The sequence below is a fragment of the Lichenostomus cassidix genome, chromosome Z (genome assembly GCF_008360975.1).
Source record: "Lichenostomus cassidix isolate B80296 chromosome Z, HeHo_3.0, whole genome shotgun sequence".
NCBI classification, from domain to species: Eukaryota; Metazoa; Chordata; class Aves; order Passeriformes; family Meliphagidae; genus Lichenostomus; species Lichenostomus cassidix.
The window spans coordinates 21124935-21150496 of NC_139511.1; the positions used below are offsets into that span (position 1 = coordinate 21124935).

Consider the following 25562-nt stretch of genomic DNA (forward strand, 5'->3'; position numbering starts at 1 on the left):
GTGTTAACAGATCCAAACACTCAAGGACTCGGTCAGCAGATGGCTGGGAGGTAGGACATAAAGCACCCAAAAGGAGGCTGCTGTGCATACAAAGAAAATGCCATCCCTACTGCCCCAAAGCCTGCCCTTGACTGGCTCTGCCCCCCAGACTGAATGATGCTGCTGGTGGAAGAAAACAGCAGGACGTCTCTGGAGTATTGGCTAAACATGTGCCAAAAGGCAGTATGTTATCTTACACGTACTAAAGTCCTCTAAAACAATTTAGAAATAGTGATGAATGGGGAGAACACAACACAGCCCCCAAAACCTAAAAATGCCTATCAACCGAATAAAGACTCACAGCTCTCCACAAGTATCTGCTGTCTGATGCCCTTCCCAGTGGATCATAGTGCCTGGTGCGCCAGGGAGGGTGCACACAGAGTGCCACCCTCACTGCAGTGATGACAGTGGTGACATTCCCTGCTCCTGGACCACGGAGGGAAACCTGCCACAGACATCAGCCAGGGCTGAGAGGCACTCTAGACCAGTGGTCAACAACAGCTCGCCACTTCTACATCCATATGCTTTCTCTGTTTAACTCAAAAATAACTGGCTTATTTAAAAAATAGCCTTTAAAGCTTCCTCACTTAGGGGGAACTCAGTGAATTATTTCTCTTATGCCTTTGAAAATATAACATGTCTGGAAATCAGTTGTAGTTTTACAGATTTTTGTGCATGCATAAATATGTAAATAAATAAAAAAGTTTAATATTATTTAAGTGTTTAATATATTTAATATATAAAAAAGGTTTTAAAAGTAGACTTTCATATAATATATATACATACATATAATATTAGAAATAAGAAAAACAGAAAGAAATACACTTCACTATGAAATCTGGTCAAATTACAACAGTTTTAATGAGCCTTTCCTCATTCAAAGTTTGCATCAGAGCCCATTTTCTCCTCTTTTTGAAAAGATCTTACCAATGCTCTTGTTGCATTACTAACTCATTTGTAAGAGATTTAAATTCTTGGTTTGGATGGATGCATCATTCAGATTGGGTCACATTCAGCAGTAATGTTGTCAAGGTCAGCCTTGGCTGTTCTTTTTTTTATTATTTGTTTTTCACATTGTCCAGGTTTGCTGGACATTGTTTTGCATTTTTAGCACTGTTATCTCTGAAAACCAAGATTAAGAAGCATTTTACCAGATTCATCTTATAATCTATGAAATAAATATGAACAAAGAAAAATGTGAAGTGTAAGCAGTTTGGAAACAATGCCAAATTCAACACTGAAAATGTTTAATGATCAGATTTGAGTTGGTCCCTTTTAGGCAGAACTGTTTCTTCTGCACACAGGCACAAACACACATATGCAACTAATATTAATACACTCTTAAAAGAGATTTGTGGTTACTTAGGTCTGTGCACTTGTGTGTCCAGGAGCCTCACAATACTTCTGCCAGGGCTAAAATGAGTTTGAGAAGAAGCCAGAACAGGATGATAGCACCTACAGGTGTCAAAGTCACCAAACTGTATGCCAAACATGGGAGCACTCACCCACTTTTCCTGCAATAGCTATCCATATATATTGAGGCATATACATTGTCTGGAGCAAGCATCAGGGTCTGAGTTGCTGTCGTGTATCTGACTGCCAAACAAACCCGAAACTGGAGCTTGGTTTGCAATCTGCAACATTGTTCTTCTTTTGTTGCTCACTAAACACACTTTTCTGGAAATGCCAAAGATTTGCAATAAATTTTAGAACAGCACATGTGAGAAACCACAGCTGGATTAAAAGTCTCGTCTCTGAATATTTTAAATTTCAGATTTGGATTGTAATCAAAGCAGACAGTCAAGGCTGGATTTGCTGTGGTTAGTGTCTCATGAGCTGCCAATTGTATTTCTTATAAAAATAGAAGGAATTTTACGAAAGCAGCTGTTCTGGAGAGGTTTTATTACTGTCCTACAGACTGATTTCAGCTGATTTGCCATTACCTACCCCATTGCATACTCAGACTCTGGGAAATGTACTTTAGTGTTCTCTGTGGAGCAGCTGAGAGACGAATCTGTATTGCCAGCAGACTGAAAAGCCTCACCTTCCATTTTACTCACCGGTAGGCAAATAGATGTGAAATAATAGAATGACAGACAACTGAGTGGGATAGTATCTCACTCAGAAACTCCCAGCAACGTGGTGAAGGCTTTCTCTGCCTCCCCACTGTACAGCTCCATCCCTTCTGCTGGGAGCCACAGGAATATCAAGAGCAACACACAAAGCTGCTGGACAGTCTAAGACCTCAAGTATGCAAACTATCAGTTAAAACCTCATCTGGTCTTTGCAGATCTGCTATGATGGCAATCACTTTAGTCTAAGCCAGAGCATTCTGCACTGCTTTAATTTCTGCTAGCTTTTGATGACCCCCTCTGGGGTGATTATTCTATTAGGACTGAACTTTGTAGTGCACATGCTCTCTGCCCTGGTACGTACTGTACATATTACTTCATTCAGCCAATGCTTCAGGAATTAATTAGTTGCTGACTTTTAGCGAAATTCTTTAGATCTAACCGCCTGTTTTTGAGGAACCTAATTAAAAAACTTGTTAAGGATTTATTCCAACTCTGTGTGGGTTACTTTTGCATCCTGGTCCTGTCCCATTCATTATTAAAAACAAGAACTGAAATGTGCTGTTGTTGCTGGTGCTGTCAAACAAATGCATCATCTCTTAGTGACTAAAAAAAACTGAGTTTGTTCAGCGCTGAGAAGGGAAGGAGAAAGGGAGATCTGACTTCTGGCTACAGCTAACTGGTGGAAGGATGAGGAGAAAGTGGAGCCAGATGCTTCCCAAAGACAGACAGCAGCAGGAGAAAAGACAAAAGGTGGAACATGGGAAATTTCAACCAGGCATGATACAGGTAATTTTCACCATGAAGGTGTTGAAATGCTGGAATGGAAGCCTAGAGAGGTGCAGGATTTCCATCCTTTAGGACAAATTTCTTCTATCCTGAGCAACCTCTTCTAATCAAAATTTTTTTGGGCTGGGCACTGGACTACACACCTTCACAGGTGTCTTCCAGGGGAAATTATTCTGTGATTCTAAGAGCAAAATAAGAGGGGGTAGACATTTCTCATTTTCCTAAGTTGTTTCCTAAAGTCTTGCAAGGACTGCGTTTCATCTGCTGTATTCCAAGTGTGTCTAAAATCCCAAGACAATTCTCAGAATGAGATTAAAATGTCAAAGTGCCTCTAGCTCTAAGTGACTTTACTTCTCTTTCATGCTGGAAACATTTTAAGCTTGGTTCCTGTATACCATTTCTGGCAAGCGAGGTCCTGCCTCACAAATCTGTTGACAGACAGGGGACTCATGTGCATACAAAAAAGAGGGATTCAAGCTGATTGCCCCTCTTTGTCTTTCCATTAAGCTTTTGACAGGGACCTTCACCATGCCTTTTAATGAACCATAAAAACAGGCATAGGAAAGATTAACTGGCTAAAATTAGGAACTTAAAGGTAGGAATAAATGGGCTGTTCTACAGCAGAAAGATAGATATGAGCCTCTATATCTATGGAGGACATATTATAAATAGATATGTTTCAAAGAAGAATGGCAAGGATTGTTAATAAGTTCCATACAGGAAGAAGAGAAAAAAAAATAAGCTGGGAGTCTTTAGTGTGAATGAGAGATGATGTAAGGAGGAATATGGCGGAGACTATAAAGTCATAGTAGGTTTAGAGTGACAATGACAAGGAAAGAAATTGTTTTGCTCTTTCTTCCAGTACAAGAATCCTTGGTCATCAGATAAAGGTAAGAAGGACTGTATCCAGGACACAGAGAGGATCTTTGTCAGTCCAGGTGGGAAACACCTTGGCAAACGGGAACATTGTGGATACAAAAAGCTCATACTGAATTCAAGAGGAGATTGAAGAAGCACTTTGGGGGTAGAAAAAGAGAAAAGGTTTGTAAATTATTACATAGAGAAACTACACTAGAAACCCACCATCTGAAAATTGTCATAACAGAGAGATATATTGGTATAGATACATTCCCTACTCTTGCTCTTCTCCAGGCATTTAATCATAGCCTTTTCTGATGATAGAGCTAGCTGGAAAGAGGTCGAGTTTGTGTTCTCTGACCTTCCTTTGCCCAGGCAAGAGATCCATCAGAGATATCAGAGATCCCCACGCCATGCCTGAGTGCAGCTGGCTCACCCATGGCTGTTGGCTTCCCTGCTCCCTGATGAGTTCCGCGCCCAGGGCTCTGCACCCCTGGGATGGCCCATGCACCACTGGGATGTGACCTCCTGAGCAACGTCAGCATGTCCAGCAGCTGCCCAGCAATCTTGGCCATGAAGATGAATCTCAGCAGACCTGAGATGATGAGACTGGGAAAGCAAAACCACTGGTGGCCTCAGCTACGTGGCCTGAACCTTCCTCTGGCAAGAGAAGCTGGATTTTCAAAAGTATTCAGGCTCTTTGCAGGAATCTCAAAATGTGTTTTTCAAGATAGTTACCAGATGCCTAGCTCCCCTTGACTGCAGAGTGATAGCTCTTCTGAAAATACATGAGGCACCTATCTACATCTTTAGGTGCTTAAATCTCTCCAGTGTGCTGACCCTCTGCCCTCCAGAACTTAAAAATAACTCTGCCTAATTGGGCACCTACTTGACCCCGTGTGGTTTGAGGCCTGCTCCATCTGCATAGTCTGACAGGCCAAATGAAAATATATTAATCTGAAGTGAAAAGCACTTATTGCAGATGGAGCAGGATCCCTTGAGGTACATATCTGATCCCAAAGTTACAGACAGGCACAGCAATTTTAATATTAATACTGTGTTTTAAATAATAGAGAAGGTGTGACTATCAATTTATGGCTTAACAAAATACAAATCACACTGTTTTACACCAGGTTAAAGGACTGCAGTCTAGAACTTTTCATGATTCTCTATTACAAGAATACTTGTAGTAGTAAATACTAGTAGACAGGATACTGCCATAAAAACAAAATAAAAAGAAAAGAAGAGTGAAAATGTTGGGGACAGGCCTCTCTCCGCAAGTGAGTTTATGCAGCACTAAGCTGAGCAGGTTGGAAGCTTTGGTGGGCAGCATAAAATAATTTAAACTCCAAACAAAAGAGTCCAGAAAGACAAAAGACTGGGCAGGAGTCATGTCAGAGAACAGTGTTACACTGACAGTGTGTGCACATGTTTTAAAGCTGTACCTGATCACCAGATGATCTCAGATGTATGCATACTTACCTAACCATCTTACTATTTTTTTTTTCTCTCAGAGAGCACTTTTGTTATCAGACACTGGCATTCCCATGTTTGGCACATTCGGGATTCATTTCCATGCCTTTGTTATTTTTTTTCCTTTCTTATTTTCCATTTTAGTTTCAGGCACTGTAAGCACATTTTTTTGGCTGGTGAATAGGCAGAGAGATCTTCTCGTCCAACTCAAGGACACATTCTCTCACATTTTCAAAGCAGATGATTAGCTGTACTAGGCTCTGCCAAGACAGTGGGTGTTGCCTAGCTAAATCCTTGTGCAGGTCTTTGAAATTATTCTCTCTTGATAACTAATTGCAGCAGCTGACCTTCCCAGTTTCAAATCCATCCACAGTTTCCCAGCAACAGTGCAAGGCACCACCTACTATGCCAGTTATCCAGTGGCCATTATTTGCAAAACTGCACAAAAACATTTGCTTAGCACACTGCTTTAAATTCAAAAGCAGGTAAATGGGTAGTGTTGTGACCTCAGTGGTAGCCCAGAGCTTTGGGATATTGCTACCACCAACTACCTTTCCAACCTTTTCAAAACACAGAAGTCCTGCACGAGTGGGCAGCAGTCAGCCAGGTGCTGTCGCTGTGCCCAGCTTGCCCCATAGGAGAGGCAGGGTTCCTGCTCTGTGCCCTGCCACAGGACGTGTCCTCAGCACAGTGGATGTTCAGCCACGAGGCAGGCAGAGCACGTGTGATGAGAAAACTCTCCTGTTCTCTCCCAGCCTCGGCAGAGGCAGGCTGAAGTGCACTTGAAAGGCTCCTCTGGAGTGCAGTAATTATTAGTAGAATGTTTACTGGGTCGCTTCAAATGGAAACAGAATGTCTTCAGAAACACCGCACAGGGCATTTGATTAGCAGTGGAGATGAACCTGTACCAGGAACTTGGATTCAGAGAATTCATGTTCAGCCTTTGTGGCTGTAATTCTGCTCAAGTCAGGATGCCCTCTTCCCCCAGCTATTTATTTAGCTGAAACACATAACGTTCTTGTTAGTTCAGCTAGGGCTGGATATTTCTTTTTGTTCTGTTCCAAGAGAAGCATTGCTCTACAAGGAACAGCTTGTGTCTAAAAGTGAATAGGTTAACAAAATAGCTTGTGTCAATGGGCAACAGGAGCACTATGGGTGGTTAAGTAAGAAAATTGGAGGTTGATTTTAGATGCCCAAGTTTGAAAGCATTTACCTGTGTTCCTCATTGAGTCCTCTCACACCCTAATCCAATTCACCCTTTCTGCACAGCAGAGTGGTGAATCCTAAAACTGGATGCTTGTTGTAAACAAATTGAAAAAAAAATCACAGCTGCAACTTCAATGATAGTTATCTGAGCTCATCACTGCGGTGCAGGTATATTCTTTGTGTGATGTTTCCTAACACTGAATGTAAACATGCATGAAAGCGAGAAATTATCCCCAGCAGCCGCGCCAAACTCATTTGAACATTAGATTATTCACTTTCCCAACTAATCAATAATTGTTATAATTAAAATTGATAGCTGCAAATAACATGACAGAGTGCTGCTGCCAGAATACTGATTGTGTATTTGGCTTGAAAAGATAGGCAGTAGCGTGGAACACTTATTTTCCAATTTGCTTTTAGCTGTGTGCAAATTGCTTTAGCTGTATCCAGCTGATTTAGACCTTGCCTGGAGGTACACTAGATTAATTGGGAGCCACAGATTCATTGCTTACAGAATGGACTCTGTAATTGGTGAAATTTGTTAGTGCCAGTTATAAAATAACTATATAGTTCTGCTTTTTAGTCGTCCTTTCATTACTCTTTCAGGAAAGGGAAAAAACAATTAGAATCTTTCAGACAACCAAAATTGCTTTTAAGTCTTTATGTAAAACCACCAGTGTGACTACAGTCAATATTTTATGCAAGCCAACATTAGTGTGACTATAGTATTGATTTTTTTTCAAAACTGAAAAGCTCTTCAGCATACATAAGAGGGATTTTTTTGTCCTTGTGACTGAACTTTAGATAATGAAAACATTATGTTCTTATTACCCAGAGCTTTCAAAAATAACTTTGTTCTTTTTTTGTATCTTAACTAGCTTATTATTAACCTAGAAAAATTCATTGTTGTTTGCTGGCACCCAAAAGCATTTAAAAGAGACTATAGCTTTTCTTAAATCCAGGCTCCTTTTTTTCCTATGTGTATATAATAGTGACACATAAAGCCCATAGGTAAATACATAAATATAATGGACAATTTGCAAGTATTATTTTCTCATTATTATTGATGGATTTAGGATTCAAGGCCATGACCCAGGTTTTTTTCAGTTTCCCTTGTTCATAACTTTACCCTAAGACTAAATAAATTGTGACTGAACTAGTTACTTTTGTTAACAACAGCTGTTATGCCAGAGATTTCTGCACCTTACTTGTGGTGCAAAGCATCGTGCAAGACAGTGGAGTGGAGTGATTTCACAGAAAAGGGTCCATGGCCTGGGCCTGAACACATCACACCTCTGTGAGGGGGAAAGATGCTGTTAAACACACTGCCATCTTTCAATTTTTGAACTGCTCAGGAGACACACACAAGGCCATGCAGAGGAGACTCTTGCACAGCTCTCATTTGCAGCTCCTGTGACCACACCAAGCCTAAAAGGTTTCCCTTCTACAAAACATTTGAGTACATTGGCCATCTGCAAATAAACGAGATACTCCAAAGACAGTCTCTACTTTCACAAGAATTGCTAAAAAGGCAGATATCATCTGTTAGTGGCCTCATGTAGGAAAAATTTATGAAGTTCATACTTTATTGACTGTCTGAGGGTCTAAACAGAAAAGAGATCCCCTGAATCTGTATTAGCCTCACTTGCCACAGAACTATTTGTTGTTCTTCGTCTCCTTTCCTTAGTGATTAGATAGCAATTTACTTTTGATGGTGTCAGAAGATGCAGATAACTCAGCTGTTGATTCAACTAGAGCATTCGGCCCTGATGCTATCACAAATGGATAGCAAATTCAAGCAGCAACCCAGGGGCAAAGCATAATCTAAAAGAAGTGCGGGGTTTTGAAAGGGAGATGGTGGTCTGGTCTGCATCCCTAACTGCTCTTAGCCACCCTGATAAAACCCCCTGAAAACAGTGTCCTGTGTTTGCCTTACAGATTCAAAATCGAGAAGGTTTTCAGTTCTCATCCTATTGACTCTATGTATCCTAGTCGAATGAGTCTTAACATGAGTCAGAGGGGTAATCGTATTATTGATAAATGTCATCTTCATCAAACCAATGACTTGTTTTGACATTTGTTTTCCTTATCAGCTGCCAGATCCTGCCAAGAATCTGAATGGTTTGTGAGGTAATTTTGCCTTTTTAAAGAAATGGGGAAAAAAGCCTCAAACTGTCAAAGCTGAATTCCTGCAACTTATTTTCCTCTTTCAAATGAACATGGTTTAAAACAAACAAACAAACAAAAAACAACCAACCATCAACAAGGAACAAATCCACAAGACTGTAAAACATTACTAAATATATATGTCGCACTTAATATGAAGGTATAGTATCGATTTTGAGCTTAGGATCATATGAAATATTGCATCCTGAAAATTCAGCTGAGAGCTCATCTAAGCTGCACACTGAAGTACTGATGCTTAAAAACAGAACAGCCAAAACAAAAAAAAGTACAAAATTATCACATCCCATGATGGAAATATCCTTCTTAGAGCGAAAAATACTCAAAATGGCTTCTTAAACATGTATCAGCCTATTAATGAGGAGATATGGGCCCTTTACACTGGTGACTAGTAATCTAATACTGCCATTTAATGGGGCCCAAAAGAATGTAAGAATTGGTAATGATAACAAACAGTGAAAGAGAACAGTACCACAGGTTTCAACTTACTGCCATGAGAGGAAGTGTAACTAGAGACACTTCTCTTGTCTTCTATGTGCCACATACAGTCTCTTGACCGATAATTTTCTACTCTGCAATAAAGTTCTCTTTCTCTATAATTTACTATTTTACTTCAGATGGAAGACACAGAAGGTGTATTCTCAGTGTACAGGAGCCTGAAGCAGGAGAAATCATGTCCTTTGGGGCAGGGGTGTTGTAGTCAGTAATGCGACAGGTGCAGTGCTCTCTAAAGACAAAGTTGTCAAGGCCACACTTGAACTTTGAGACTGACCCATGCTTTTTCTCGACTTGTCCTCTGTAAGTTGCTCAGATGTATTACAGTAACTCTCATCTCTCTTTGGGCTGTAACACCCTGTCCGTTGATGCTGCAGGCCTGTGCCAGTGAGGAAAGCAGAGCACACTGAGATGGCAGCTCATAAGCCAGTGGCATGCAAGCCTGTAGCAAGCACCCAATGGCTTCAGAACAGTCAGGTTCTGTTCTTGCCCCGAGGGTATTTGCTCCCTGCAGACTCCACAGTGAAGGTCTGCCTGTCCAGTGCCTGAGCTTTCTTTACTGGGACTCAGCAGTTCATAGTTTCAATGTCTGGGCACTCACCTGCACCTGCTCAGTGACTTATGTGACACCACTGCTCCTTGTGCTGCTTGGGTTCCCTTGCTGGACCCACAGCCCTCCAAATCCCCGCATCTCGATATGGAGCACAGCACCAGAGTCTTTGGAGCAGACTTTTATGTCACTTTTATGTCAATGCCCCTTGTCCTCCCTACATATCAGGGCCAACTTTAATTGTTCCCTCCCCTTCCCGTGTGCATTTTCAGCAATTTGCCAAGCCAATACATTGATGTACCTACACTCCTCTCCTTTAATACAACTGAATTTTAGTGTATGTTCACTAACCCTTTTTCAAGTGGGACAGGTTTTAAAAGCTTGTGACCTAGTGTGAAGTGCAGATATAAAATGCCAAAGCTGAGCAGTCATTGCTATCAGAGAGCTATTTTATTGCCAGTGGGCTACAAAAGAAACCCCTAAGCAAATTGGTATCAAATTATTCACATAGCATTTATGTGCAACCCTGTAACAAAGGGAAAGTGAGTATATGAGCATCTGAGAGAAACTTACATGTGCATGTACTCAAGGAAGAAGGAAGGAGCTATACTGAATAGCAATTACTTGTTTTGCCTCAAGGGTCCAAATCCTTATCTGGGTTGCAGAAGAGCCTGCCCAAGCCTTATTAAAATTGTTCTAGCATAAAGACCTGGACTCTGTCTTGCTATTATTAGTGTTTCCTTTCTATAGCAGTTTCTTTTACACTTTGGTTCTTTGGGGAAACAAATCCAAACATGATCCAAACATGGGGAGACACTTTTGACAGATTCAAAGGGAAAGTGGTCAACTGGTTTCTGGAAAGCCGCAAGTCATTTAGAGTCTGCAGATTTGGCAATTTCTCTATCCAAGGAAATCAGCTTCTTTTCAAGCAGGAGGACCATGAATTAGGACTGCAGATACTTGTGGCAAAGCTTGGTATTAAATTGTTATGTTCCAATGCACAGCATGGAACATGTTGTCATCGACATTTTAACGACCTTTTCTGTCTGGAGCTCTACTTGAAAATCAGTGGCTTGATGAGGCTCATCACTGCAAATGCTTGAACTGACTTAGTGACAGAGTGGGAAAAGATATGGACAAAAGGAAATTATAACAAGCCTTTTTCTGGCTTTTATAAGCAAAGGAAGAGCAGAAATTTTAGCTGTTCTTGCAGTCCATGTAGCCCTTGATGTGGTTCTTCCCACTCTCTTCTGGGGAGCAGAGAGCCCCAAAGGAAGGAGGCACTCAGCTTGCTGAACCAGCCAGCAGAGCTGACCACTGCTGAATAGGGAGCTCATGAATGAGAAACATGTTCTGTATACAGGAGGTGCCTAGCTGGAGTACATGGATTAAGAGCCAGCTCCTTTTACTAATTGTCCCTTTCAGACACTCCCACTGGAAGGAGAGAGGAAAAAATGCTCCTGTACCCTCAAGTTATTTCTAGTGTCACTTGGACTCTCAAATACAAGTTTATACTATTGGGGAAAGAAGGATTAAAACCAATGGAAAAAAAAGGACTGTTTATTTCATGGCAGTTGTTAACTATGCAGGGGTTCTTCAGTCTGAGGATTTTTATTCCACACCTAATTTCCACAGTTTGATGTAAAACATATAAAGGCAAAATTCCTCTTTAACCTTACATTTATTTATTTAGAAAGATATTAGCAAGGGTCTTACTGAAGCCCTTTCCCTGCATACCATTCTATGAGAAACAGCCTAAACACAAATCCCTTAAGAGAAGAAACTGCACATTCTTCTTCATTCTGAAGGTGCAGCCAGGGCAGATCCCGTCCCACTGACCCCAGCCAGGGGGTCAAGACAACTAGGGCACAGCTCTAGCCCAAGGCATCCACACCCCTGCGCCAGGGATGAGCAGCCTGGGCTGAAATGGGAGTCCGGGGACACTGAGAGTGGGAAGAGGAAGCTCCGTGGGAGGCTGGGCGGGGCAAGCAAGGCTTGGTAACTGGCCCTGGAAATAATTAAGAGAATCGAAGCAATTTAATCGTCAAGATGGATGCTTTAAAATTAGTCTCCTATATTAAGGGTTTAATCAGGCTTTCAGAGAGCTTTTGCCTACTGATTTAATTCTATTTTTTATCACACATTGCTGCACTGTTTCATGTGGAAATCCTGCAGCATTACGCTCAAAGCAGTAAGCAAGCACTATCCTACCATCAGCAAACTCAAATGATAGAGACCATGTAATTAGTTAACATACATCATTATACCAAAATTACTGCAGAACGATGCTGAAACATCTGTGCGGCTACTGGAACTGAACTACAGGTATCAGCTTGGTCTGCAGGAGTTCATTTGCTCATTTTGTAACAAAATCTGCTTTTATACTCCCCAGAACATTTCTCTATCATGTTATGGTGGAGATTATGTTTTCTTCATGACAAATATTTCTAGGCTGCAAGTAATAATTACCTTTGCTAAGTCCTTAAGTTTGCTAATTTATCAGTCCAGGTGAGAAATTTCAGAGCTGCTACTGAAATTGAAAGCCCTATTTAGCATATGTTGCACAAAAATTACTAACAGCCAGTGTAAGAATTTAATGGTGTCTATCTCCCCACCACTTGAACATGCAAAACTTCAGCTGATGTCTCCTCTCCTGAATGAAAACCTCTTGTGTTTCTTGGTAATAGTAAGATTCAACCCCCTCCAAAAGAAAAGGAAAAAAAAAAAAAGAAACAGGAAAAAAGCAAAAAAGCAAAAAGAGCCAACCTTGCAAAAAAGGCTGAAGCTATGAGAACTTGGGAAATACTGACCTAGAAAAAAAAAAACTTCCCAAGGGAGAACTGTAGTTCACAGTAATGCTATAGGGTGTTTAGTACAGAGAGCTACATAAAGTGCTAAAACTGAAATCAGAGCTCTGTCTCTAAAGCAGAACAAAGCTGGCACATAAAGTAATGACTGTATGTCTCCAGTTTCCTCTGATGCAGGGAGATAAAGGCTCAGACTTCCTACGTGGGCTTCGTATCATTCACTGCTTTGAGTCATTGGATGGTTTCAAAATACCTTTGAAAACTGTAATGCTTTTTGTCAGTTACCTTAAGCTCATTGCTAATAGTGGTCTGTCCTAGCTGCTCATGGCATCTTTTGCTATGATCTCTGAGGTGCTGTAGCTGTTATTCAGAGGTAGCTACAAATATGAACTATGCTATATGAATTTGAAGTGAGATGTGTTCTCTGTTCCAAACATTGTAGGATAGGGAGAGGCAGGATACATTAACCCATGCTAAGATACAGAAAAAGGCACAGGTCAATGGATGAACTGTGATAAAAGGAAAGAGAGAGAACTAATCAAGGGTCAAGCTCACAAATGTATGCAGAAAGCTTTTAGATGTGCAAATAGAGTTTTGATGATATCAGATGGATGTGTGAAGCTGGCAAGTGGCACAGAGAGGGGAGAGGAGAAAAGAGGAGAGAGTGTGGCAAGCAAACACTAGAGTGAGATTCTGAGACAGAAAAATGAGGACAGTACATTTGTCAATTGTGATAGTGACAAGACTCTGATGCCAGAAGGAAATATGAACTAGACTCCTTGCCTGACTCTCATTTGCTCCCTGAGAAGCCAGGGTGGAGAGCTGCAGAAAGGCACTGTGGTGTCCTTTGCTTACACCAATTTTTGTGCTATCAACAATCCCTCGTGTGTGTTTTAGGATGGATTCAAAGATTTTCTAAATTCATATCCTTTGGGGGTCCTTGTTCTGACATCAGTGTGACAAGTGTGACTAGTGACCACATGGTTAAGCCCAACCAGTGCACCTATCCGAAGGAAGGAGGGGATGCATGGCACAGAATTAGCTCTTTGACTTCTCAGGTGTTTCCCCAAGGCCACCAGGGAATCTAAAATTACAAAACTGAAGTTGTATTTCTCCTAGCCCCTATTTTCACTGGCTCTAGGCTAGCCCAGGTAGCCAGCCAGTTCGGTTGGTTAGATCCTTGTCCTGTTTCAGCCCCTAGAACTATATGATAGTTCAAAAAATACCCCATCCCCCTTTGCTGTTCACATCCTTTTTTTTCCCGTTGGAAGTGTCACGGGCAGTAGCTCCCTGGCTGGGTTTTTTGAGGCTGTGTGATGGACTTGCACTGACAGGCCTTTCATGTCTCCAGCTGTATTTACATGGACAGATTAGAAACTCAAAAGTGTACTGCATAAGCCCTGCTTTGCCTTTGCAAGACATCCAGCAACATCTGGATGAAAGACAGAAGCAAGGTCACTGATATCTGCTGCTGGAAGGGCAGGGTGGTAGAGGTCAGCTAGAGGTGGCAAAAAGTATGATCCTATCCTGTGGAAAACAGAGTGCAAATGCATCTGTATCGTGATGCTTCTGCTGCCCCTTTTCAGTGATCAGCCTCTGCAGCTCTTAGTTCCCAGTGTATAAATTGTCTTCCTTGTATTACTGCTTCAGTTTGCTCCTCCTTTGGATGTTCACACAGTGATGAGATTACCTTGGCAGCTGCACATCAGTGCTCAGACATTTGGGTGAATACCCTTTGGCTTTGGGGAGTGCTGAACCAGGGAGTGACACTCACTGTGGCACAGCCTTTAGGGAGGTCAGTGTCGTGAGTTATAAACCAAAAAGAAGGCTATGAAGCTAGATGGAAGACATAATAATCTTAAGTGAAGGAAGACAATAAATGGCAAGAGATGTTAGCCACTCTTATTTCTAGTTAGCCAGACCTTAAGGATACAATAAAGCTGTAACATTAATTGTAATTTTAACTGTTGCTTACCCTGTATCAATCAGGGTAATTCATTCCAGTTACTTATGACACTCAAATGACGCTAAATCAAAATCACCAACAGTGTGAATTTATAAGATCTGTTTTGCTGTGGTAGCATTAATGGTTGAGGCGGAAAAAAACAAAAGTCAATGGTACATTTCAACACAAAAGTCATCTGAGCCTTTACTATAGAAGTAATAAGGCATTTATTATTTCAAGAGCCCTGCATTCACAATATCCCCTTTTTCAAAGAAAACACCCCTTCCTTCCCATTTTTATGAGGCTAACTTGTAGTATGTCACCACTGTGAGACTTCTGAATGTGTTCAGAACAAGACAATAATAGTAAGCCACAGATGAATGATGTGTAGTAAAAATCAATAAACCTTATAACTATTCACTAAGGGAACTGATTTTATGCCTATAAAAATAAAACAATTATAGCAATATTAATGGCAGATTCATCATAGTAATATAAAAGTCCAAGTGTGCTTGTCTGTTGGGAATCTTTAATTCATCCTTCTGTATTAAGTATTCACAAGGTAGAAGAAATGGAACCAACTTCAAGAACAACCTTTAACTTGCAGTAATTCACCCTGTCAAAAAAAAACCCCAACAAACACAAAACAAAAAAAGCCAGTAAAACTTTAAAAAGCAGTTTTGACAATCAGTGTAACTGGGATATGCAGAAAAGGAAAAAAGTTAAAGCCTCAAAAACCTGACCAGTAAATCTGATCTTTTTTCACATCACAATTAGTGATTTCATTTTACTGTGTTCTGTGTTAACTGCATTGTAACAAAACAGGTGGTATAGCCACATAAAACATTTATCTTGTGGTAATGCAGGTTAAACACAGTAAAGGATTTTTTTTTAATTGACAGGTCCTCTGTTTTTAGGCATCTATTCATTTCTGGGGGGAAGGGCAATACAGACATAATAGGAAAAAATTTGCCTATAAATTATAGCATACAGAGCTGCTCTAAAACAGGTATAAGAGACTTCAGTTCCACTAATACCATCCAAAGTGTTAACATGGGCCTTTTCTGAGCCTATTGGGGTCAACTGAAAGAGGTCCATCTGCCTTCTGGCTTGGACCCTGCGTTGCCCACTGGGAGAGGACAATGGCACAGGCCCAGCAGAAGCATGACTAGGAGCTGTGCCACTGTTGCAGCCTCTGCTATCTATAGCTATGACACATCTTTCAAAGTGGCTCATAGACACCCAGAATTTTTTTAAAAATAAAAAAAAAAAATCTTTTTTTTTTTTCATTATTCTGATTGCCAAATTCTTTAAGGCAAGTAAAAAAATGAAAGCATTTGATATAGGTTTTACATAAAATAAACTAGGTTACAGCATAAAACAAGTAAACAGGTAATGGCATTAAAGTCTCTCCTCTAAATCTGGGTAATTGTAAACATTAAAAAAAAGACTGCAGGACTATTCAAGTAATAGAACAATCACAGATGTCTTCTCGTATGCAGGCTATTAGGTTATCTGCCATTCAAGATTATCAAAAAAGACATTTCATTATTCACAGATGCTCATTATCTCCATTTAAAATCTATACATTATATACAACACAGTTTTTGTGGTACTAGAATCCCCATGCCTTCCAAAGGTATATTTTTCACAATACACAATTACAATGAAACAGTGAATACAGTAACATTTTACACTGATGCATCTTAATAGGAACCACCAAATAGACATCTACATTGTACCAAAGTGTCATCACAGTTAGCCTCTCTGAGAGCTTGTGGGAAATACCAGAAGGGTATGCAAGGTTCAGGCACACTGATACATAACATTATTTATTTACAACTGGAAAGGAAAAAAGAAAGAAGAAAAAGGAAAGGAAGAAGAGAAAAGAAACAAACAGCCTTTTGCGGTTAACGCCTTCTAAACATGACAAATACATATCTCCATTTAGTGTGTGGTTCGCAACTTAGCAGCAGACCCTGTGTGCGAGCCTTGGTACTGATACAAAAAAAGTAAAGAATATATATATATTTTTATATATATATGTATATATATATATACGCATATATATATATATATAAAAACAGAAGTCTAATTACAGCAACATTTGTTACTCTGTGATAAAATCTGCAATTTACAAAAATGAAATGACTGGTTTTTGCCTGCCATTAAGGCATTTCAAATTAACACCATGGAACTGATGTCTGTAATAAAGCGCTTCCTCATGTGATCCAGTCACATGACAATGTTCATCCCCAAATTCATCATTCTCTGAAAAGAGAAAGAAGAAGGTTAGAAGGTTTTAGTAAGCAGCATCCTTTCCTCACACTTTTTTTTCTGCACCTTGAATACATCATGAAAAGAAATCTGTACAAATATTCTCAAAGCCAAGAAGAAAAGCTGGCAAGCCGTGTCCTCATCCCTCGCCTGCCAGGAACAACATCCTAAGAAATAACCTGTGTCAGGATTTATCTTCTGGGTTCTGGTACCCTATCATCCAACCGCTCTTTCAGGGCTACAAACCTTTCTTACTCAAATAATTCCAGCTAATGGTTGCTTGTTTCAGCATCAGCTTTCAGACAGATACCTATGGAACTCCACAGCTCTATTTAATACATTAAACTCTGAGGCTTAACATGGCAGTGATCAATGAAACACTAATGTTAAAAGATGCTTTGGGTTTTTCACTTGATATGGGGTCATCATAATACAGAAGCTTTCCTCTTGAGAACCTCCTGAAAAACTGAGAGGCAAATGTGCACAATGGGTGTGTAACTTAAATACAAATAAATCTCTAATGGGCTCCCAAACAAACCTCTCTGAAAGCTAGAGCAGCAAACCATGCAGACTTGCAGAATACATAAAATCCTACGATTTTCTGGTCATGCATGGAGCCAACTGATCATTAATTTTAAACTCACTTTATTAAATATTTGGATCCTAAATTATATTTCATAATCTCTTGTTTTATCTTAATACCAATCCTTAAAACACACTCTATGGAAAATCTCAGAAGACAGACTACTTCTTCCTTCTTAATGACCTATGTTGCAGTTAAAGAACACAACTAAGGACAAAATGTCATTCTAAGCAGAAAAAAACTGCAATTAACCCAAAGTACCAAGTTCTTCCTCAATGTTAAAAGCTGTGTCATACAAGGAAATGCACAGCATCAGGCTAAAAAAATCTATGATTTGCTTTCTCCTCTCTATGTTATGATATATAATTTATTGGCTATTTACCTTCTTTGTGCAGGAAACATACCAGATGCAGATGCCTGTGCAGCCACCTGCTGAGTGGCAACAAGGGCAGCAGAGGTCAATCCTGAGGGAAAGAAGAAACAATGTTGATATACATCTGGTTTTAATGGGTTTTTGTGATCAGAGAAAGGGTAGGAAGGATCTCTACGGCAAACAGCCAGAAGATGTGAGGGGGTTAACACTACATAAATGGCAAATATTGCAGGCAACATTGTTAAGACAGTCTGCCCAGTATGATCAATATGCCTTTCTGTAATACACTGAATTGTCTTTGATAGATATTCTACAAGAAATTACAGCATTTCTACTTACTGCATTCCTTTCCAAATACTGCACTGCATGATGCTAAGTGGTTTGTATGAGCTCATGAATAGGAAGCTCAGTAGAAATAATAGGTACCAGGAAACAACAAGAATCAAAAGTCACAGTGAATTACAGAAATGACATGCCAGCTGCTCAGGATACAATACTTTCATAATAACTTACCATTTTTATGGTTTTGCTACTGAACAAGCATAATGCATCCCAAAAGGCATATGGAGTCACTGAATCACACTGAGAAATGTCAAGACTTTTACACAGGAAAAATAAGTGCTGAGGCACCAAGTGAACGTAAAGAAGAAATGTCATTTAGCCACCAATTGTGGTAGCACGTACTTTACTGCATGGGAGGAAACCTCCTTTCAATTCAGCTAGAGTCCATGGTGAGAGAAAAAAACATTCAAAGACGGGAATAAAACCCAGGGAGAATAAATCGTATCTTAGTGTGCTGCTTTTTCCCTGACTGCAACTTTGTGCACGGCATTTGCCAAAATACAGAGTCCTCTTTCAAACAGGCAAATTATAACAAGCCCAAACCCTTGTGGACTGCGATGCCTTGTACATAAAATATGTTCAGTATAAAAAGCTTTTGTCTTTGCTACACTTCCTCCATTGCTTACACAACCCTTATTATACAAAAATGAGGTTGTTTGGTTTGGATTTTTTTACTGCCTTTCAGCCAGTTAATGTCAGTTTGCGGGAGGAATCAAAACATTCTTGGGGATGACAGCCTAACTGGTACATCTTTAATAATGCTCTGACACCCAGTTTTGGAAACGAAACTTGGTACTTCTCAGGCATAAAGCTCTTAATTTATTGTTAGTACATGCTGTGAATTTTCAAGCCGTCTCCCTAAATGTAAAGCACTTCTGATTTAACAACAGGATCTCTATTCAAAATGCTTCACACAGGCACGATTTCCAATGCCAAGGCAACAATTCCATGAGGCAAGCTAATCCCATCCATTGAAAATTTTCTGCTCACCTTGAAATGGGTCATACTGTCCAGGTATAAGGGGGTAGCCCATTCCAACATGTGTATGGTGGTGTGTATGGAGATGCCGCTGGCTAAAAGGAGAATGGCGGTCTCGTTCCCGTTCTGCTTCCCGTTCACGCTCAGCTGGTGATTTTTCCACAGGCTAGTAATAGACAGTGAAAAAAAGCTGATGTGAGAATTTTAAAAGGGATGAAATCACAGCAAAACCTGTCAAGAACTGAATACCTTTTGAATACAAATGATGAAGCTAATTTTTTCTGAAGAAGTTATCTCTACTGGATTTTTTGCAGTTGATTCTAATCTAAAGCTAGTCTTTCTGGCTAATGGAAGATTTCCCAAGGCACAGAGATTTTGAGGCAATGCACTACACCTTGAAGACACTACTGTGACTTCTGGTTTTGGGCTTCCTGAAGCTCGGCTGTCTAACCAACCAAAAAACCTTCTAAAAAAATAGAATGAGAGTCAGTGACTTGCTCACAATTAAAACTAGCACCAACTTATCTGAAAGTGAAATAACAGTATTTGTTCCAACTCTGTAAATCTTGTTTTCAAATCTTCAGAAATGAGAGCTGGTAATCAGCTACTTGGAAGATACAGAGTCTTGGCAAATACAAGGAGGGGATATTATCAAATCCCATAGCCCAACTTCTCATTTCATTATCTGTTTCCCAACAGGAGTTTCCTGTTTCACTGCAAAACACTGTGCACCCAGGAGGTATCTCTGGATCTGTATTTCTATATGAGTCCATTCAAGATAGGAAAACTCAGTGCAAAACTCTGATATATGTGTCACTTCCAGTTTATGCCACAGAAGCATCCTGACTATAAATTGCTTTTATTGTAAGGAGTACTATAAAGAAGAATCATGCATTCATAGTTTGATGCCAGACCGTGTGCTTCCTACAATTACATTCCTCCTCTACCCTTCCTATATGTAACACTCTTCAGAAACAACAAACGAAGCCTTACAACAGGTGACTTGCTGCGATACTGGTTGGCATGCTGCTGGAGCAGATCCAGTGCTTTGGACTCAGTGGTTGATTTTGCATTGATGCTTGGGCTGGTATTGACTTTCTCTGCCTCTTCTCTCCCTGACATCTTCCCATAAACTGGATAATGAAATCCTGGAGAGAGATAGGCCCCTGCAGGTAAACAATAAATACCACATCAAGTTACTGGTTTTACATTTTGATTATATCAAGGTAGGAGGAGACAATGTCAGAACTGAGAATAACATCAAAAGTAGATCACATGACTACCAAATGGCAACTTTGCTCTTCAATTTCATCACCTAATTTACCCTGATAAATGGAGGTTATAAAGAGGGTTGAGTTGATAGCCATTTCAGACATTTATGGGTCCTCTTTAAGTAAAAGGAATAGTAACTATAATGGCTATGACAGTAAGTGCTTAGAATATTTTTATAGGCAATAAACTATCTGTCAGTCTAACAGCAACAGCAGACTGTCAAGTGTTGAGAAACTTGAGAGTTCATAAAAGGAACATCTTGTATTAAAACAGTTTCATCTACAGAACGTTCCCCAGTGCAGGCACAAGCAACACAGTATCACCCATGAAACTTCTAATTTCTCCTAGCTTCTAACAGAAATATGAATATACAGGCTTTACTGAACTTGAGGGTGCAAATCTTAACTAGCGTGCAAGGCAAATTTCAGCATACATACCGGGATAGCTGTGCATTAGGACAGGAGAGACTGCGCGATAGGCCGGATGGTTGGGATCATACATCTGCGGATATGGGTAAGCATGCAGGTACTGGATGTACGACTGATGCTGACTCATTGGTGAGGAAACTGCTACTCTAGCACCCCGAGAGTCTTTCCAATTTGCAGGAGTCTTTTGATCATCGTTTTTTATCTTGCTCTCATCCACTGATTGAGAATCAGAACGCTTGACCTCTTTAGGCTCCTCTTTAATGCTTGCTAATGAGACAGGAAGGTTAGGCAGGGAACTTTCCTTGTTAGGTGTTTTTCTAGGGCTGTCTTCTTTTAACTTTTTCTCACGGTCAAGTTCTTCTGGTTTTTGCTGATCAAGGTATTTGGGCTGATAGACATAATGATGCCATGTTCGTGAATCCGGATCCTAATACAGAGGAGAAGAAAATTATTCCAAACTTAGACATAGAAATAAGTTCGTTATTGATACTTCCCATAATTCAGTTAATGTATTTTTAATAGCTGTTTTAATACCATATCCCTATTACATAGAGGAGAGGTTTGCTTGCTACAGAGTGCCTCAAGCTCAAAGTCAAGCCAATATTCCCATGAAGGAGCAAGAGTCTATTATCAAAATTTAATTCAATTGCTTCATCTTATATCCTTCTTCATGCCTTTAACTAGTTTAATCATGAAATACATATGCAATGTAATAAAGTTCTGAGACCATGTTATTCATAAAACATTTTAATTAAAGCCCACAGAGAAATTTTTCCCACTAGAGAGCAAAAAGTATCTGTGAACCACAAAATTAGAGCTGGCTAATGATATGCCAGAGCACTCAGAATACCTGGAACAATGCACATGAAAAACTGATCTAGCTGGAAAGATTCTAATGCTGCCTCTGATATTACAAACATCCACGAATCAGTGGAAGTCAGACATTAAAGCAGGTTTCTTCTGCTGAAAATCTTATTTTAAGTTTGTCAAGCTACAAATGGGCAAGTATTTATTGGATCAGGATCACATGGTTTAAAGAACAAGTACAGGGCACTGTAAATACTTTTTTACGTAATGTATTACACAGACCAGTTTATAAACATACTACAGAATTAGGTCGGTGAGTTCTTTACACCACCACACCAAATCAGTATTGAGAAGTAACAGGAAGACTTCTTCTTCTAATACAGGATATGCAAGAGGTAATTGTAAATGTTTTCCCCAGCTGACAGACATTTATGTCACATGCCACAGAAATACAAGTATGCAACTAAACACTTGGACAGTCTGGTTCAAATACTCCCTTGAATCAGCAGAAATCTTCTGCTTAGGGCTGTACCATCCCACTTCCTTTCGAGCTCCCTACTCCCACTCCCCTGACCCCACTGTACCTTGAAAGTTAGCCCGTAAGGGTGAAGTCTGGGATGCACCATACACCACAACATGAAAGCATCGAGCATCGAGGCTCCAGTTCAGAGCACGGAGACAGTCGCATCGCCTCAAATGAAGGCAATGTGACATCTATGAAGGTCAGCATGAAGCCACTAGATAAAATTCTGATTCCACCAAAGTCAATGGCAAAACTATTGCTGACTTCAATGGAGAGAGGATTTCATCCATTGTGTAGGTCTGTAGGAGCTTGAGGTTGGTTGAGGAGAGAAGGGGAACTTAACTGCTTCAGAAAGGTCACCTTGGGTTAAGATGAAGAGCTGTGCTTTAAGTCAACTCTTCAAAGAACCAGCTCACCCATCTTTAGTAAATGCCAACTGTCATTTAACAAAAAAAAGAAACACTTCAAACCATGTTTCAAATCTACTTTAAGTCCTCTCACAATGAAAGCTGCTTATTTTGCTTGAAATTTCTCATTTCTCATTTCTGAATTAAGCAAAATGCTTAGAATTTACATCTAAAAGAGAAATCTAATTCTATTTTATTCATGCATATAATTTAAAATAGTCTATTCAAGTCTTAAGCCTGGGTTCTGTCACCACCTTACCAGACTTTATAATTTATTTTTTTTGTTCTTTTCAAACAGCTCAACTGGAAGGTTTATTGGTCTATTCACATACTACAATACCATCCAGCATGAAAAAAGGGTGGTGGAGCTTGTTCGGCTGCAGAGATAGAAGAACATAGCAGAATCAGGGAGAAAATCTCACATGACTTAAAAGATAAACCAAGACACTCTTGTTTCATTTCCTGTGATCTCACCTGTTTAAATCTTGTGGTTGGATCTACTCCTGTTTGCTTCATGGAGTCCATAACAGATTTCATCTCTACAGCCTCCTTTATAAGCTGGTGGTTTTCCATTTGTTTGGCTTTGAAAGTGTCAGACTGAAGCTGTTGCTGGTGATTGGAAAGGATCTGTGATTTGCTTGTCTCCTCACCTTTGTTAGGAACTGATGACCCTATTTTAGGGTTATTTTTGCTGGCCTCTGGAGTTGAAGGGGCCTTTGAAATAGTGGCAGATGGAATATTCTTCTGCTTGTTGTCATCCTTCCCAATCTCCTTCAAGGGGGGGTCATTCTTCCTTTCACAGTCCCTCCCACTTTGTGCCATTTTCTGTTCTGCTAGTCTCTGGTCCTCATAGTATTTTTCATACTGCTGCCTGTAAGCAGGGTTGGAGGCCATTAAGGACTTTTGGTCCATATAGAGCCCATAGGCATACTGTCCATAATAAAGTGACTGAGCAAGTGCAGGGTGTCTTTGCGTTATTACTGACTGATGTTGCGGCTGCAAATTAGAGGAAGTGCTTTCGCTTTTCTTGGCATCTGATGATTCTGCCTTCTCTTTCTTTTCAGCCTCTTCCTCAGCCTCTTTTTTAATCTTCAGCCCCTGTGGGGTACTGCTGTTCCCAGCTGCTGGGGCACTGACCTGTCCAGAGTGCAAGTAACTTGGGGAATAATAAGGATCGTAGCCATGGTAATAGGGAGAATGAGACTCTTTTGCTTGAGCTGATTGTGCTGTGGTTGAAGAATGTCCTTTTACAACACCATCTTTATTAGAAATAATATCTGATGGAGAGCTGGCCTTTGACCTCATGCCCTCTGACCTGCTGTCAGAGCCACCATCATCAGCTGCATCAGAAATATCTGAGTAAGCAGGGCTGTTGGTTTTAGCGGCCGTGCTGTCTGCGCCATTCTGTGTCAACACGTGCAGTGGGGCCATGGCAGATTGTCCATTCACCAAAGTGCTGCATTCCATCCTGGAGGCACTCCCTATGGAAGGGCTGGGCGCATTGTCTGTGAATGTGTAAACTTTATCAGCTTCAGCCTTAATACTTGCCATCCTGCTCTCTTGAGACTCTGACAGTCCATTAGCTAGCACTTCATTCTTGTTGAGATGGTCCTTTAAAAAATGTCCAGATAAGTCTTTTCCAGACCCTTTTGAATCCTCCAGCTTCCCCAGCTTAGAATCCATCTTGGGGCTGCCTGTCTCTTTGCTTTCTTTGTCCTTCAGCTTTCGCTTCTCCTTTTTCTTTTTGTCTTTGAGTGATGTGAGAGCTGGGTTTACAGTGCTTGGCTCTCCCATAATTGTGGGCTTTGGTTGAATAGGTTTCAGTGGAGGGCTCTTTGGTGTAGCCTGAACAATAGTAGTTGTTAGAGAGGGCAGTCCCGGTATTGTCCCTGTAGTGGTGGTTGTAAAGGCTGTAGTAGGTATAGCTATTAACTGGGGAGGAGTTGGTGCTGGTGCTGGGGCAATGGGCCTGGCTGTTTTCAGTTTGGAAATGTTTTTATCCACTTTGCAATTGTTCGATTTCTTGCCTTTATCACCCAAACTCTTCTTGTCAATTAACCCTTCAGCCTCCAATTTCGGCATTTCAGTTTGCAAATTGCCATCTGCTACTGAGCAATTATCCAGTGGGGCTGCCATGTTAGAGATTACGGGAAGGCTGTTCAATTCACTGTTCAAACCCTTCTTTTTGCCAGAGTTCTTACCAGTTTTGGAACTGATAACTAATCCAGGGCCATTGCTGGTCAGTTCCCTCTTTCCCTTGGGGGTTCCTGGGGTAGCAATGGAGGAAGGAGATGTCGGTGCTTTTAGCGGATCAAAGCCAGGCAAATTTGTGCTTTGCTCACTGCATTCAAGTGCCACATTACTCAGTGCTTCCTCGCAGTCTGAAATTTTGTCTTCACTGTCAGGCTCAAACTCCAGTTTGTTTTCTGGGTCTAAGTGTGCATGAGCCTGATGGTAACGTAATCCATTAATGTGCTTGTACTTCTTGTTGCAGTTGGGGTGAGGACAGTCAATTAGCACTGGGGAGGAGCAGCCTTGGTCCAGAAAAGTAGTCTCAGGTTTCCCCTGTGGGGTGGTGGGAGTGCTTCTAGAGTTAGTACGAATGCGTTTTCCAGACTTATTGTCCTCTGAACTGGAGTTCAAATCTAGCTCCATTGGAGGCTTAGTTTTCCTCTTGTTTGTGGATGAGGGGCTGGCTTTGACTTCATCCATGGCGCAGTTTGGGGGTGTCCTGCGCCCACTTGAGTTAAGGCTGCCCCTCCTCCCCTTCCCATTGGCACCACCTCGATTTTTATTCTGAAGTCCTCTGGACTCTGCAAAACTCGTGTCATTCCCAGGTACAGCCGCAGCTGCAGCAGACCTTGCCCGCTTTCCCCTGCCCCGTCCTCCACGCATTTCCAGGTCACTTGTCGGCGATTCACAAAACCTGTACAAACAACAGATTTCATCAGCAGGAGCCATGAATTAAAAAAAATAAAAACCATCACCACCACGTCCCATAAGAGAACCTTCACATACTGTTAAAAGAAAGATGTCCTTCTGACAAGTGAGAATGTTACAGTGTCAAAGGCAACGTCATTATAAATGGACAAAAATGGTAAGGACACATCCACATAATTAGAACAATGGAGCAAGAAATTTCATTAACTTACAG

At 40.6% G+C, this 25562-nt stretch overlaps 1 protein-coding gene across 3 annotated transcripts in view; it reads right to left on the bottom strand.

Annotated features, from left to right (window-relative positions):
* Positions 1 to 14621: 14621 nt before the first annotated feature.
* The window catches only part of ZNF608 (zinc finger protein 608), an 85094-nt gene continuing 74153 nt past the window's right edge, over positions 14622 to 25562 (bottom strand). For 2 of the 3 annotated variants that reach the window (XM_085041898.1, XM_085041897.1), the window contains exons 5-10: positions 22883 to 25334; positions 20681 to 21098; positions 19965 to 20137; positions 18984 to 19137; positions 17661 to 17742; positions 14622 to 16689 (exon numbers count right to left, since the gene is read on the bottom strand). In XM_085041898.1, coding sequence (XP_084898024.1) covers positions 16683 to 16689; positions 17661 to 17742; positions 18984 to 19137; positions 19965 to 20137; positions 20681 to 21098; positions 22883 to 25334 — 3286 coding nt within the window. In that variant the 3' untranslated portion in view covers positions 14622 to 16682. The remainder of the gene's footprint in view (positions 16690 to 17660; positions 17743 to 18983; positions 19138 to 19964; positions 20138 to 20680; positions 21099 to 22882; positions 25335 to 25562) is intronic. The other variant, XM_085041900.1, reaches the window with a different exon arrangement.